Source organism: Macaca thibetana, chromosome 17 (genome assembly GCF_024542745.1).
Source record: "Macaca thibetana thibetana isolate TM-01 chromosome 17, ASM2454274v1, whole genome shotgun sequence".
Classification (NCBI taxonomy): domain Eukaryota; kingdom Metazoa; phylum Chordata; class Mammalia; order Primates; family Cercopithecidae; genus Macaca; species Macaca thibetana.
Window position 1 is genome coordinate 80,175,291 of NC_065594.1, and position 14,475 is coordinate 80,189,765.

Here is a 14,475-nt window from a genome sequence, read left to right on the forward strand (position 1 = left end):
AATCAAGACAAAGTGGTACTGGTATAAGGATAGACATGTTGATCAATGGAATAGAATCGAGACTCCAGAAATAAATTGTTATACTTACAGTCATTTGAGTTCAATAAGGGTAGGAAGAAAATTCAATGAGTTAAGATTAATCTTTTCAGTAAATTCTGCTTGGGCAATTGGATATGCACATGTAAAAGAATGAAGTTGTTCTCCTTCCTCACACCATACATAAAAATGAACTTTAAGAATCATAGACCTAAATGTAAGAGCTCATACAACAAAATTCTTAGAGGAAAACATAGGAGTTAATCTTTGTTCCATTTGGTCAGGTAATGATTTCTTACATAAGATGTCAAAAGTACAGGCAACAAAAGAAAAATTAGATAAATTGGACTTCAGAATTTAAAACTTGTGCTTTAAAGGACATGATGAAGAAAGTGAAAAGACATCCCTCAAAATGGGAGACAATATTTGCAAATCATATATATTTAATAGTGTCCTTTGTCTAGTATAGGGAATTCTTACAACTTAATAATAGAACAAATGATCCAATTAAAAGATGGGCAAAGGACATGAATAAAAAAATTTTCAAAAAAATATAGAAATGGCCAATAAGCCCATAAAAGGTGCTCTGTGTCATTAGTTGATAGGAAAATGTAAGTCATAACCACAATGAAATACCACTTCACACCCACAAGGATGGCTGCAATCAAACACACAATAAATAGTTGGTGAAGATGTGGAAAAATGGGAACCGTTACATGTTCCTCATGGGAATTTGTGACTACAGTGATATGAATTTGGAAATAATTTGACAGATTCTTAAAATATTAGATTACCACATGACCTAGCTATTCCACTTCTTGGTATATACCCAAGGGAAATGAAACCTTGTGTCCACAGAAATGTTGTACACAAATGTTTATAGTGGCATTTGTCATTATAGCCAGTGGAAACAACCCTAATGTCCTTCAAATGATGAATTAGTGTTTAATAGTAAATAAAATGTGGTATGTTCATAGAATGGAATATTTTTCAGCAATAAAAATAAATGAGGTATTGATATTTTCTACAACATGGATGAATTTTGCAAAAATGCTAAATGAAATAATTCAGTCAAAGTAGATCACAAATTTTCCCAGAAGAAGCAAAGCTATAGAAACTGAACGTACATAACAGTTGCTTAGGGCTGTGGAGGGGAATGTAGAGTAACTGCTGTCGTATCTACTGTTTCCCTTATGAGGCAATGAAAACGTTTTAAATTTGCTTGTGGGGATGGTTGCATAACTCTGTGAATATACTAAAAACCATTAACTTGTTCACTTCAGATGGGTTAAATGTATGATATGTGAATTTCATCTCAAACTGTTTAAAATGTTTATCATCTCTTATGCATTTTATATTTAAGAATTTGTTTTCCTAATGGTATAATAGAAGTTCAAATTTTAGGAAGTAAATGAGGCATTTCTTCCTTCTAATTTGATGGAGTCTTTAAGAGTATTTCTTTTCAAATTGTAAAATATGTTTCTGTGTCTGCTCTCAATTTAGTTCAAGGGTAGCTTTTGGGGGTAGCAATGTCAAGTGTTCCTGGGCTACCACCTGGAAGGTGGAAGTAGTAAATGTATGTGAACCCCCATTCTTCCGTCCTTTCTTTCCTCTTCGCCTTGAAATGCAAGTGACATAAAGTTAAAACAACACAGAAAAGTTTCAGTTCCTACAATGGCAGTGTGGTGTATTTTCAATGAATTCCTTTCCAGATAAATAATTATAAACTTTGGACAAAATATAAAACACAGCTATTTGAAGCCTGTTGATGTACAACCGAATATGACCCCTAAAAGAAGAAAACTACACCAGTGAGATGCACATGTATGTGGCCTTTCCTCTGAAAGCAGTCACTATTGCATGCATTAAGGCATGGCTGGAACTCAGTTATTGGTTTTAGGTCTCAGAGAGTGATGTTCAATGTTGTCAGAACTGCTGGAAATTAAGCAGGGATATCATGGCAAAAAGGGAGCAACAGAGTGAAGACTTCCATATGTGAATTCAGGTTCTCTCAAATTGTTGGCTGACCCTAGAAATGTGCGTAACGAAGACCCCAGGGATCCCAGAAGATCCCAGACCTGCTGGAATGCTGAGTGAACTGAGCTAAAATTCCAGTTGCCTACCATGGTTATGATAATGTTGGAATCTGAATCTCATCAATTCGAGATACTTGTAAACACCTTGAGCTTTCCATTAAAACCCTGGAAGGATCATGCCTTGGGAGAAAAGAATAAATAGTTGGGACTTTTTATTTATCGAGAGCAAAACCAAATAGTTCCTAGCACAACATAAAAGTGAGCCTCCACAACTTCAGGACTAGTAACGAGTAATTTAACTGCCTGCTGTAATAACAATCCGTACTTTTCAGAGGGAGATAACATGATGAGTGAAGTCCAACAACATCCCCACAATACAGTTTACAATAAACATTTACTTGGCTTGCAGTTTAAAAATAAAGACAACTGTAATTGAGAGGAAAAGCAGTCAACAGAAATCAACCGTGAGATTACAAAAATGTTTGTTTCATGGGTAAAAGCTTTAAAGTAGCTATTAAAATCATTTTCAAGTATTAAAGATGAAAATGAGGGAAAAATAGGGAATATCAGCATAGAAATTGAAATTAAAACACATTACTAAGTGGAAATTCAAGATCTAAAATGTCCTGTATCTGCAATAGATAATTTGCTGGATAGGCTGAAAAGCATACTGGTGATGGCAGAAGAAGGAATAGGTAACCCTGAAGATAGAATAAGAGAGATTATGCAATCTGAAAAAAGAGAAGGAAAAATATGTTTTAAAAAATTGAAGAGACACAAAAGGACAAAGGAAACTTTTGGAGGTAAAATATGTGTATTACCTTGATTGTGGTGGTAGTGTAATGACTGTATGCGTATGTTCAAACCAATCAACTTGTGTGCATTAAACATGCAGTTTTTTAAATGTCAAATACACCTCAATAAAGCTGTTTAGCCGAGGTGGGCAGATCACCTGAGGTCAGGAGTTCGAGACCAGCCTGGACAACATGGTGAAACCCTGTCTCTACTAAAAATACAAAAAAATTTGCCAGGTGTGGTGGTATACGCCTGTATTCCCAGCTACTAGGGAGGCTGAGGCAGGAGAATCACTTGAACCTGGGAGCTGGAGGAGGTTTCAGTGAGCCGAGATCGTGCCACTGCACTCCAGCCTGGGCAACAGAGCAAGACTCCCCCCCCCAAAAAAAAAAAAAAAAAAAAAGCTGTTTAAAAAAAAAAGGAAGACAGCCTTGGTGACTTGTGGGCACTGTCAGTTATCAGGAAGCATGTATTAGGAAGCACAAAAGGAAATGCTAGAGAGTGAAGAAATTTCAGAAAAAATACTTAATGTTGTCTTCTTAAGATTGGGAACAAGACAAAGTTGTCTGTTATTATCATGTTTATTCAGTATTATCCTGGAGATCCTAGCCAGTGCAGTTGGAAAAAAAAGAATAAAAGGCATAGAAATCAGAAAGGAAGAAATAATGTAAATGTTCTATTTACAGAGGACATAATTGTTTGCATAGAAAGCCTTATAGGAATCTATAAAACTGTTGCTGGAACTAACAAATTTAGCAAGATCACAGGATAAAAAGGCAATCAAATACAAGTTGTATTTGAATAAAGTAGCAACAATGAGAAAATGAAAATTAAAGTTTCACTTAACAGCAGAAAAATACTCAGGCAAAGCAAACAACCTCACTAGTTAGAGTAGCAAGGCATGCAAGAAATAACAGAGCCTAATGATTGCAAAGGAGGCTTTCCACACCTTACTTGTGTGGAAAGAAACTCTAAGGAATCTGCCATACAATGAATAAAACTAAGACAAAAATAGGCATAAAGTTAACAAAAGAGATTCATGACTACCACACTTTACGAGATAAATTAAAAATCAAAAGAAGCCGGGCGCGGTGGCTCAAGCCTGTAATCCCAGCACTTTGGGAGGCCGAGACGGGCGGATCACCAGGTCAGGAGATCGAGACCATCCTGGCTAACACGGTGAAACCCCGTCTCTACTAAAAAATACAAAAAACTAGCCGGGCGAGGTGGCGGCGCCTGTAGTCCCAGCTACTCTGGAGGCTGAGGCAGGAGAATGGCGTAAACCCGGGAGGCGGAGCTTGCAGTGAGCTGAGATCCGGCTGCTGCACTCCAGCGCGAGCGACAGAGCGAGACTCCATCTCACAAAAAAAAAAAAAAAAAAAAAAAAAAAAAAATCAAAAGAAGTAAGAGTCATGTCCTGCTCATGGACTGGAAGAGAAAATGTTAAGATGTCACTTGTCTCTACAGTAATATAGATTCAATGCAGTCCCAATCGTAATTCTATTGAGATTGTATCTCAGGGAGGATGTGGAAGAAGTTGGCACATTGGTTTTGAAGTTTCTATGGAAATGCAAAGGAACCTTGTATTAGTCCATTTTCACCCTGCTAATAAAGACATGCCTGAGACTGGACAATTTACAAAAGAAAGAAGTTTAATTGAACTTACAGTTCCACATGGCTGAGGAGGCCTCAGAATCATGGTGGAAAACGAGGAGGGGCAAGTCACGTCTTATGTGGATGGCAACAGGCAAAAAGAGTTTTGTGCAGGGAAACCCCGGTTTTTTTTTTTTTTTTAAATCATCAGATCTCGTGAGACTACTTCACTATCATGAGAACAGGGCAGGGAAGACCTGCCCCCATAACTCAGTCACCTCCCACGGTGTCCCTCCCACAACACATGGGAATTCAAGATGAGATTTAGGTGGGGACACAGCCAAACCATGTCAGACCTAGAATAGCTGAGAGGAGCAAAGTTGCAGTACTTGGTCTACAAATTTTCCTGAAATGACCTCACACCTGTCTCCTACCACACAGGAAAGTTAGAGATGCATCATGGATAGATCTACATGTAAAACTTCTAAACCATGTGAGTATATCTTCTGAACCTTTGTATATAGGTAAAAAACTTCTTAGCAAGGACACAAAGCACTAAACATAAAAGGAAAAATTAATGAGTTAGATTTTGTTAATATTAAAAACTTCCATTAAAACTGCAAAAAGATACCACTACATACCTATTAGAACGTCTAAAATCCAGCACACTGAACACCACGTGCTGCTGAGGATGTGGAGCAACAGGAGCTCTCATGCATTGCTGGTGGGAGTGCAAAATGGTAAGCCGCTTTAGAAGACAGTTTGGCAGTTTCTTACACAGCACAATCTTACTATATAATCAAGGAGTGGTGCTCCTTGGTATTTACCAAAATGAGTTGGAAACATAGGCACACACTAAAACCTGTGCGTGAATGTTTATAGCAGCTTTATTCATAATTGCCAAAACTGAGAAGCGATGTCCTTCAGTAGGTGAGTGGATAAACTGGTACATCCATACAGTGGAATATTAGTTAGCAATAAAAAGAAATGAGCTACTAAGGCATGAAAAGACAGAGTGGAAACAAATACATATTGGTACGGGGAAAAAGCTCCTCTGAAAAGGCAGCATTCTGTATGATTCCAGCGCTAAGGGACACTCCGGAAAAGGCAAACCTGTGGGAAAAAGCTCCTCTGAAAAGGCAGCATTCCGTATGATTCCAGCGCTAAGGGACACTCCGGAAAAGGCAAACCTGTGAAGATTGTGAGATCAGTGATTGCTGAGCATTCAGGGGAGGGAGCGGGGAATAAATAGGTGGAACAGGGGACTTGTAGGCAGTGAGACTACTCTGTATGATACTGTCATTCTGGGCACATTTCATTATATATTTGTCAAAACCCACAGAATGTGTCACACAGAGTGAACCTTAATGTATGGACTGTAGTTAACAGTGACGTATTGATATTGGCTTATCAATTGTAACAAATACACCACACAAATGCAAGATGTTCATAATAGAGGAATTCATGTGGGGGAGGGTGTGTGGGGAAATTGAAATTTTGTTGAGTTTTTGTCAACCTAAAACTTCTTTAAAAAATAATGTCATAATTTTTTAAAAAATCTGCTGAAGGAAAGACATTGTTAAGAAAATTCATAAGCAAACCACAGAGGAGGAGAATACTTAAACCTGACAAAGGCCTTGTATCCAAAATAAAGAACTTTCACAAATTAATAAAAATAAGGCCAATGACCTAGTAAAAATGGGCAAAAACTTGAATATAAATGGCCACTGAGCACCATGAGGTCCTCAGCATTACTAGTCGTGGGGGAAATATACATTAAACTATGATAGGATGCAGTTTCCCAGTCTCTAGCCTGGCTAGAATTAGAAAGACTGACAATGCCAAATGGTGGCAAGGATGTAGAGTAACTCATTGCTATGGGAACACAGAAATGTTGCAGTCTTTTGGAAAACAGTTTAGCAACTCATATAAAATTAAACCTACATTTAGCTTACGACTTCTACTCCCTAGATTTTTTACCCCACAAGAAATGAAGACATACCTCTTTAAGGGGGGAAAAAACAACCATGTACAAAGAATATCTACAGTGGCTTTGTTTGTAACAGCCCCGAACTGGAAACCACCAAAGAGCCATCCACAGAAGGATGAACTCATTTTGGTGTGTTGGTGCAATAAAATACTTCCCAGCAAGAAAAAAAGGATGAACTATTCAACAACATGGATGCACCTCAGAAACACTATATTGGTCAAAAAAAACTACAGTTTTTCTTTGAGTCTGTTCATGTGACGCTCAGAACAGGCAAGCATAATCTCTGGTTGATTGTTAGTGACAGGCAGAGCCAAGTGCCTGGAAGGGTGAATGATGGAACTTAAGATCTTGGAATTTGACTGTATGTTAGTTTTGTAAGAGTAAAATTTTAAAAAAGTAACAGTTGCTGAAACAAAAGAGGGATTTCAGATATTTCTGCACCAAATTATGATAACAATAATAACTAATTCAGCATTTATGTGCCAAATACTACTCTAAGCATTTTATACCTTTTATCTCATGTGAGCAGCATATGGGTTAGGCATTCTTATTATCTTTGTCTTGCTGATAAGGAAACTGAGGCACAAGAAGGCTAAGTGAGTTGTGGATGGAGGTCACACAGCTTTTGCAGGTCTGCACTTGGTCAGTGAGACATGGGGTTTGCTGGGGTGACAGCTGTGCCACAGTGCCTTTCCTGGCTGAGCATGCCCAGTGTCTAAATTGAGAACCTTAAGCCCTTATTGGTGGAAGAAGGAAAGGGGGTATGCATACTATTTAAATATCTGAGATTGTGAGTAACATTACGTATTCTATCCTAGATTCAGATGTCATTTGTGTAATTATTTGTAATGCTAATAACACCAAACTTGGGGGTGTTCCCTATTTCTCAGCATGATTATATGATACAGACTCTTCCACACAGTCTCATATATTTGAACATATACATTTTCAATTGCATGTAGGCAGAATTCTAATCCTCCTCTATGCCAGTTCCTAGCTTTGAAGAGGTTCTCTGAAAATGCTGCTTTTATCTTTCTTCTGCAGTGATGAACTTTAATGTTGGAGTGTTGTAAGTTCTCACATAATAAGGCTTAGATTTTTGTTTGGTTTGGCAGTAGACTTCTGTTTAAAATTCCTTTAATCTGTTCATTCCATGCTTTTTATATTCATTTTAATAACTGATGGCTCTGTGAAGAATTTTTTTTTAAAATTTATTGCACTAGTAAAAAACTACTAAAACTTGTACTTAACTCTTCCTCCGTCTCAACATGCTAAAAGTGAGTTTTCCAGTGAATTGCTGAATTTTTATCTTCCCTGGGAGTTGTTCCTCCCCTTCCCCAACCCTGGGGAAATAAGAAACAATTCATATACTAGATCTAAAGTTTCATTAAAATTGCTTATGCCCTGTCTCAGGCATTTTAAGTGGGCCATCTGTCTAAACATCTCTCTCTCTTTTTTTTTTTCTGATCATTTCCTCGACTTATTCATGAGCCATGGGAGGGCTCCTTTGTAGTCTCCATGTAGCTGGTTCTGTCTACCCCCACTGAATACATCTATGTGCTTGCATAACATATCTTTTCACTGTGCTGGAAATTCTCTGAACTTGGTTCAGATGAATGGCCCACTTTCTGAAGGCCTTTTTCTTCCTGCAAAGATTTGTATGCAGAAACTGACCTCAGTGGCCATGGAATGCAGCATATTATTCTCGATCATTTTACAGCCCACCCACTGTGAAAGTTATGATGAAGCATTTCTTAATGATTCCTTGACCATTAGCATTATTTTAACTCAGTATTTTACTTCTAAAAAGGTGATGGCACAATCAAAACCCAGCTTTTTTGAGTGTCTGATAATTATGGTTTAAAATGCTTATAATCCTTTCTAACTGAAGATGCTGAGAGTTTTTATGTTTATACAGTCTTCTTTTAGAAAATGACATGTAATAGCAAAGTATTTACTCAAAACCTCCCTTTTGAGTAAAATATTCCAGTAAGTTAATGTATTAGTATTAATAGTGACAATCAGCTGACAGTTTTTCACCATCAAATATAAAAAATTTAGTTTTGTTGAGCATATTCATCCTGGCTGGCTGATGATAAACTGGACAGACCTGGGTTAGAGCTATTATTTTATTTGCTTAGTGAGTCACTGTTTATGTGAATTCTTTTTTACTGGGGTTTTTGGTTTTTGTTTGTTTTTTGAAGAAATAATTGGTATCAGCTTTGCAGGTGATTAAGTTGCACAGATTAAATTTTTGGTCAGATGACAGCATCTTTCACTAGAAATATACTTCGTTAAAGGAAACTGTATCATTACTATGGGGAGCTGAATGAAGTTCTAAGACCTTTTCCCTATTGTCAGAGAGTTGTTCATGAAAATCTTTGAGACTATTTTGAATTTAATGGATCTGTATAATTCTTTTCTAAACATTTAAAATATAATTATAGGTAATTGTTACTATCATAAATCTGTGCTGGTTAAATTAATAAGAATGTTTCAAATAAGTATTATAAATGTGTTTTCAGTGATTTTGCAGAAATAGAGTGTGTATTCTTCCAGGTTTGTATTTTTTTTAATTTATAGTTTATTTCTATTGCAGAGCATATTTATATCTGCCAATTAACTGGCATATATGCCCAACCCATCCATTTTATTTAAAACCAAAACAAAACTAGTTTCAAACTTCTGTCAAGCCAGAAGGAATCTTTGCAAATTTTGTTTGTAGAAGAGTGAACTTACAAAGAGATTCCACACTTTTGACTCTTTTTTGGTATTTGGAGGTCTTTCACGTTGAAGCCTTTTTCCTATATCCTGTTAACATATCACCCTAAGACAAATTGTTAGAAAAAGGCTGGGTACTGTCGCTCACACCTGTAATCCCAGTACTTTGGGAGGACAAAGCAGGAGGATCCCCTGAGGCCAGGAGTTCAAGACCAGTCTGGGCGTCATAGCGAGACCCGCCCCATCTCTTAAAAAAAAAAAAAAGCCAGACCGGGTAGTGGCACACACCTGTAATCCCAGCCACTCAGGAGGCTGACGCAGAAGGATCATTTGAGGCCAGGAGTTCGAGACTGCAGTGAGCTGTGATAGGGCCACTGCACTCCAGCCATTGTGACAGAGTGAGATCCTGTTTCTTAAAAGGAAAAGAAAAAATTGTTAGAAAAGTGCCATTGCGGGAGTTAAGTGTGCAGAAGAAGCAGTAGCTTCCTATCACTTGCCTAGCTCTGATCCACTTTTACAGGTGTAGAAATGTTGGTTCAAACAGATTAAGTTCTCAGGTACATTGCTAGTAGAAGAACAGGTTGAGATTTAGACCTGGATGTTTTAACTCAAAACCTGTACTCCTTCTATAAGGTCCCTCCTGGGACAAATTATAATATATATGAAACAGATGTGAATCAAAATAAAACAATGGAAAAATAAATAGTACTTAGGTTTTGGAGAGTGGCAACTATATGTCATCACCATCTATAAGGTCCCTTTCTGTGGGAAAATGGGTTCTGGGTTGGAACAGGATGTCAGGATTAACAATGTTCCAATGCCTCTGGAAGCAGAGACTTGTTACATAACAGAAGGGATTCTCAATCCCTACTCCATCAGGCTGCTACAGTTTGAAAATTATTACAGCATATGACATAGATTAAATGGAAGAAAGATCTCTTGAGTTTATGCTAAAATTAACGAACAATTGGTGAGGGAGGCAATATTTTCCTTGAAGGATCTGTTAGTGTGAGAAACAGAGAGATGAGATGAGGATCCAAAATTTCTATATAGAAAGAGGTTTCAGTTATAGGGGAAGTAAGAATATAGGCCGAGAACTGGGACAACTACTCATAATAAGAGCTAGCATGTATACACCTAATTTAATCAACACATCCCTGTCAATGCAGATGTTGTTATAATCTTTTATACACAAGGAAACTGAGACAGACAGTTTGCTCTGGGTTTCGTACCAGCTTCTATGAGTCATCAGGGCCTGAAATCAAAAACCACTGTCTGCTCTCTACCTCTTGGTAGCTTGGCTTAAGAGTCTAGCCTAACCAGATAGACAAATCAGAGAATAAGCAGCAATCAAATTGAATGCAAAAGGTGGGTTCTTACTTTTAAGGACATTGAATGGTAGTTAGGTTAATAAAGATTTAACTTGGTGTGGGGTAGAAAACCATTCAATGATCATGAGCGAGGTAGTAACATAATTCTTGAGGAAAGCACAGATTTAAGAAAGTCAAGTTGCACGGTCGTCTAGATGTGAGGCTGTTTCTGCAATCACAGTACCCCTGTGAGACTGAAGTATTGACCCCATTCGAACTGAGCAAAATGAAGTCTAAACGAGATGATAGGTATAGTCCAGGGACACCCAGGGAGTATCCAGGAGCTTGGGGTACACGCTGCTCCTGTCACACCTGTGCTCTGTCTCCTGGGCAAGTCAGCCTCCCCTTCTGCACATGCTTGGTGCATAGTAGACACGCCTCACATTCTTTTCTACTTATCCCTCATCTCTTTGTCTCCATCCTGTGCTAGGAGCTGGAGATACAAAAATAAGGAATGATTTTGGTATTTTAGGAACCCCCAGGACACTGGGAGACAAACATATAAACAAATAAATGCCCTGTAGAATAAAGGTGCTAAGAAAAAAAAGAGGCAATGCCAGCACAGAAGCCCTCTCTTCCCTTCTTCCTTTCTGTCCAGACCTCCTTTTCTTTCCCTGTCCTCCTCCCCTCCGCACTGTGTGTTGTCTCCCTCAACTCCCCCACACCCCCATTCATTCATATTCTCTTGTGTGAGGCTCTGTCCCCTCAAACAGTTCTCTTCACACTGCCAGAAAGAATCTTCAAGGCCTGTGTTGTACAGTGTGCATTGTTGTTAATGCGTTTTTTTACTTTTATTTTTACTTCTATGGTATTTAAAACATATCCTTATCTTCAGAATGATGCAGATCAAGAAGTAGTAGATCAAATACAAATATGTATTTAAATGAACAATATTAATCATCAGATATTGAATCTAGAGGTGATTTGATTAGAACTATAGTTTTTGTGACTCTGCCTTTTTTTAATGCTGAACACATAGAGACTTCTTTTGAAATTTGGTGGGTTTAAATGAAAACATAACTTGGAACATTTTTTCAGAACTGTGGTTTAAGCTGACACCCAGATACTACAAAACGCTGATGTTTCGTGCTGAGTAAATATTACTTCACAAGTATAAATATGCAATACTTAAATTAGGTTAATTCTGAAATCATTAAATTTTGTTACTTTAAAAAGTCGTGGGAAACATTTATATTCTAAAAATATTTTTGTCTTTGGCTGCTTGATACAGAGTTGCTGAACCATGTAATTCTGATCATATGCAGGAAAAGACCCGTATGATAAGACTAACATTGTTCATAGATATGGAGTCCTTTTTGGGAGTTTTAGGTGATGGAGAAAACCAGGGCTAGAAAAGAAATAGCGTGTAAGTTTCCAAGATGAGAACTGTGTTTTATTTCTCTGTGGTGCCCCAAAACTTAGAGCCAAGTACTTAGTGTTTGTTGAACTCATAAGTCATATAGGGTTTTGTGTGTGTGTGTGTGTGTGTGTGTGTGTGGCTGTGCTTTATTTTAGCAAAATTTTGATGTTGTCCTATTTTATAATAACATAATAAGTGGGTATCTGAGTAATGTTTAAATTCATTTTTTAAATTTCATGAATTTTTAGTAATAACATTATAAAATAAGTATAGTTTTTTTTGTTTTGTTTGTTTTGTTTTGTTTTTGCAAACTATAATTATATTGGCTGGGCATGATGGCTCACGCCTGTAACCCCAGCACTTTGGGAAGCTGAGGCGGGCAGATCATGAGGTCAGGAGTTCAAGACCAGCCTGGCCAAAATAGTGAAACCCCATCTCTACTAAAAATACAAAAAATTAGCCAGGCGTGGTGGCGGGCGCCTGTAATTGCAGCCACTTGGAAGGCTGAGGCAGAAGAATCGCTTGAACCTGGGAGGCGGAGATTGCAGTGAGCCGAGGTTGCGCCGTTGCACTCCAACCCGGGCGACAGTGTGAGATTCCGTCTCAAAAAAATAATAATAATTAAAAAAAATTATATCCTAGCTAATGTACTAAGGTATTATTCTTCTAATTGACATCATGAAGAAACATTCTATATTATCTTATAAGTAGAATAATGTAGAGAGAGGTTCATTGTTTAATACATTTTTAGTCTCATCACCTATAAAGAACAAAATGATTTTCTAGGCCCGATCATGCTGACTCAGTAATTCATTTTATGTCTCTGAAGCTTAAGGCATGGCATACTTATTCATTTCATTGTAATTTTTTTAAAAAAACTATTTTGAATAGTAACCAAATATTGAAAAAAACTAATACTGCTTCAGGCAGACGAATTTGTGAATGACTGTAACAATTAAGCAATTCAAATTCACAGAATAGATGATGATTCTTAGAATAGGTGTTTAAAATGTTCTCAAATACATTCTATGGCAGTTTTACCCTGCACACTTTATATAAAAGGGAAATTAGTTTATTGAGAAATAATAATATATCATTATTAACTCTTTTTCTTTTCATTCTACTTTAGAATGCCTATTATTAAACCAGACATAGCCAACTGGGAGCTCTCAATAAAATTGCATGATAAAGTTCATACTGTAGTAGCATCAAACAGTGGGTCAACGTTCTTGGTGAGTTTTCTTTCTTTATTTTCTTGGTAATCTTGATATTATCTATGAATATTTAAAGCCATTTTTAACCTGTTCAGTGACTCTTATCTTTTGAATTTATAGCACCTCTATGTACTTGTTTCATCTTCTTTAGGCAGCTGAATGGAAATGGAAATTTTTTGTTCTCTTATGCTAATTAGGAGATACATTTCCAGATTTAGCCACATCCTAAACTCACTTTCTGATATTTGATTCATTTTTCTTTTATGCTATGAGAAGTATTACTTTCGCCTTTGTTACAGAGAAGAGCATTTTGAATTACAATTCCAAATGTATGATAGTGGTGGCAGGTAACCATCCTTTTAAAACAAATAATCTGAAGCCTCACGTAACATTATCTTTAGATCTCATGTTGTGAGATGCTCTTGAAGCTAAATTTACCTCTTTAATTGACATTCTTTTTGTTTTAAAGAACTTAAACCCCTTGGATATAGTGTCCAAGACAGAACTGCTATAGTTGGAATTCTAGTCTATAGTGAACAATATTACACTAAGATTTCAGTGTTTATACTGTAGTATGAGTGATATATTTAAACCTGTGATTCAAGTGTGCCAAAAAATACCATTAAGAGTTGCTATTTTAAGTCGTATGCCTTCGTATTTTCAGCCTGAACTCAAGGAGGTTGCTATTAATATATAGTTAGTATAATGAATATTCTGTTTATCTACAGTTCTCTTCTAATGGCTAAGCGGCATTGAAATGTCATTTTGTTTTGGGGAAACAAGTGAATTTTTATCAGAATATTGGAATAGGATGTGAACATCAAAATAATATAATTTCACACAAATAAGACCTGGTATGGCTTGAGAGGGGTGTGGCAGTTTCTTGATCTCAGTGAGAAAATATCACAAGTCGAAGATTCATGAGAATTCATTTATTCCACAAATTATTGTTGCATGCCTACTGTGCGCCAGATCAGTTCCACGCTGTTGCCCTGGGGAAACTGACGTTCTTGTATGGTGTCAGACTCACAAATCAATGATGTCAGTCCATGAACTAAGGGTAATCGCCTTGGTTTTCTTTAAATGTGGTGACTCACTATATAAGCCAAAATTGCTAAAATGTTAGATACTGAAAGAGACTTCACTCAGCTCTCTTAAAATGAAAGCTATGATGGAGTTAAACAGCTGTCTCATGAGATCCTGTGTGACTCTCCACATTCCACCTATTGACGTGGTCATTTCAGAAAAACAGCGTTGTAAGTGGACATTTAACCAGAGATCAGGTTGAGTAGCAAATTATAGGAAGTGAATAGTAAAGAATATCAATATTACAATGTACCATTTTTTTTTTCCTGGGGGA

General features: G+C 37.1%; 1 protein-coding gene across 3 annotated transcripts in view; it reads left to right on the forward strand.

Annotated features, from left to right (window-relative positions):
• The window catches only part of PCCA (propionyl-CoA carboxylase subunit alpha), a 438,112-nt gene that overhangs the window by 263,618 nt on the left and 160,019 nt on the right, over positions 1-14,475 (forward strand). For all 3 annotated transcript variants that reach the window (XM_050765975.1, XM_050765974.1, XM_050765976.1), the window contains one exon: positions 13,031-13,133. In XM_050765975.1, the coding sequence (XP_050621932.1) occupies positions 13,031-13,133 (103 nt within the window). The remainder of the gene's footprint in view (positions 1-13,030; positions 13,134-14,475) is intronic.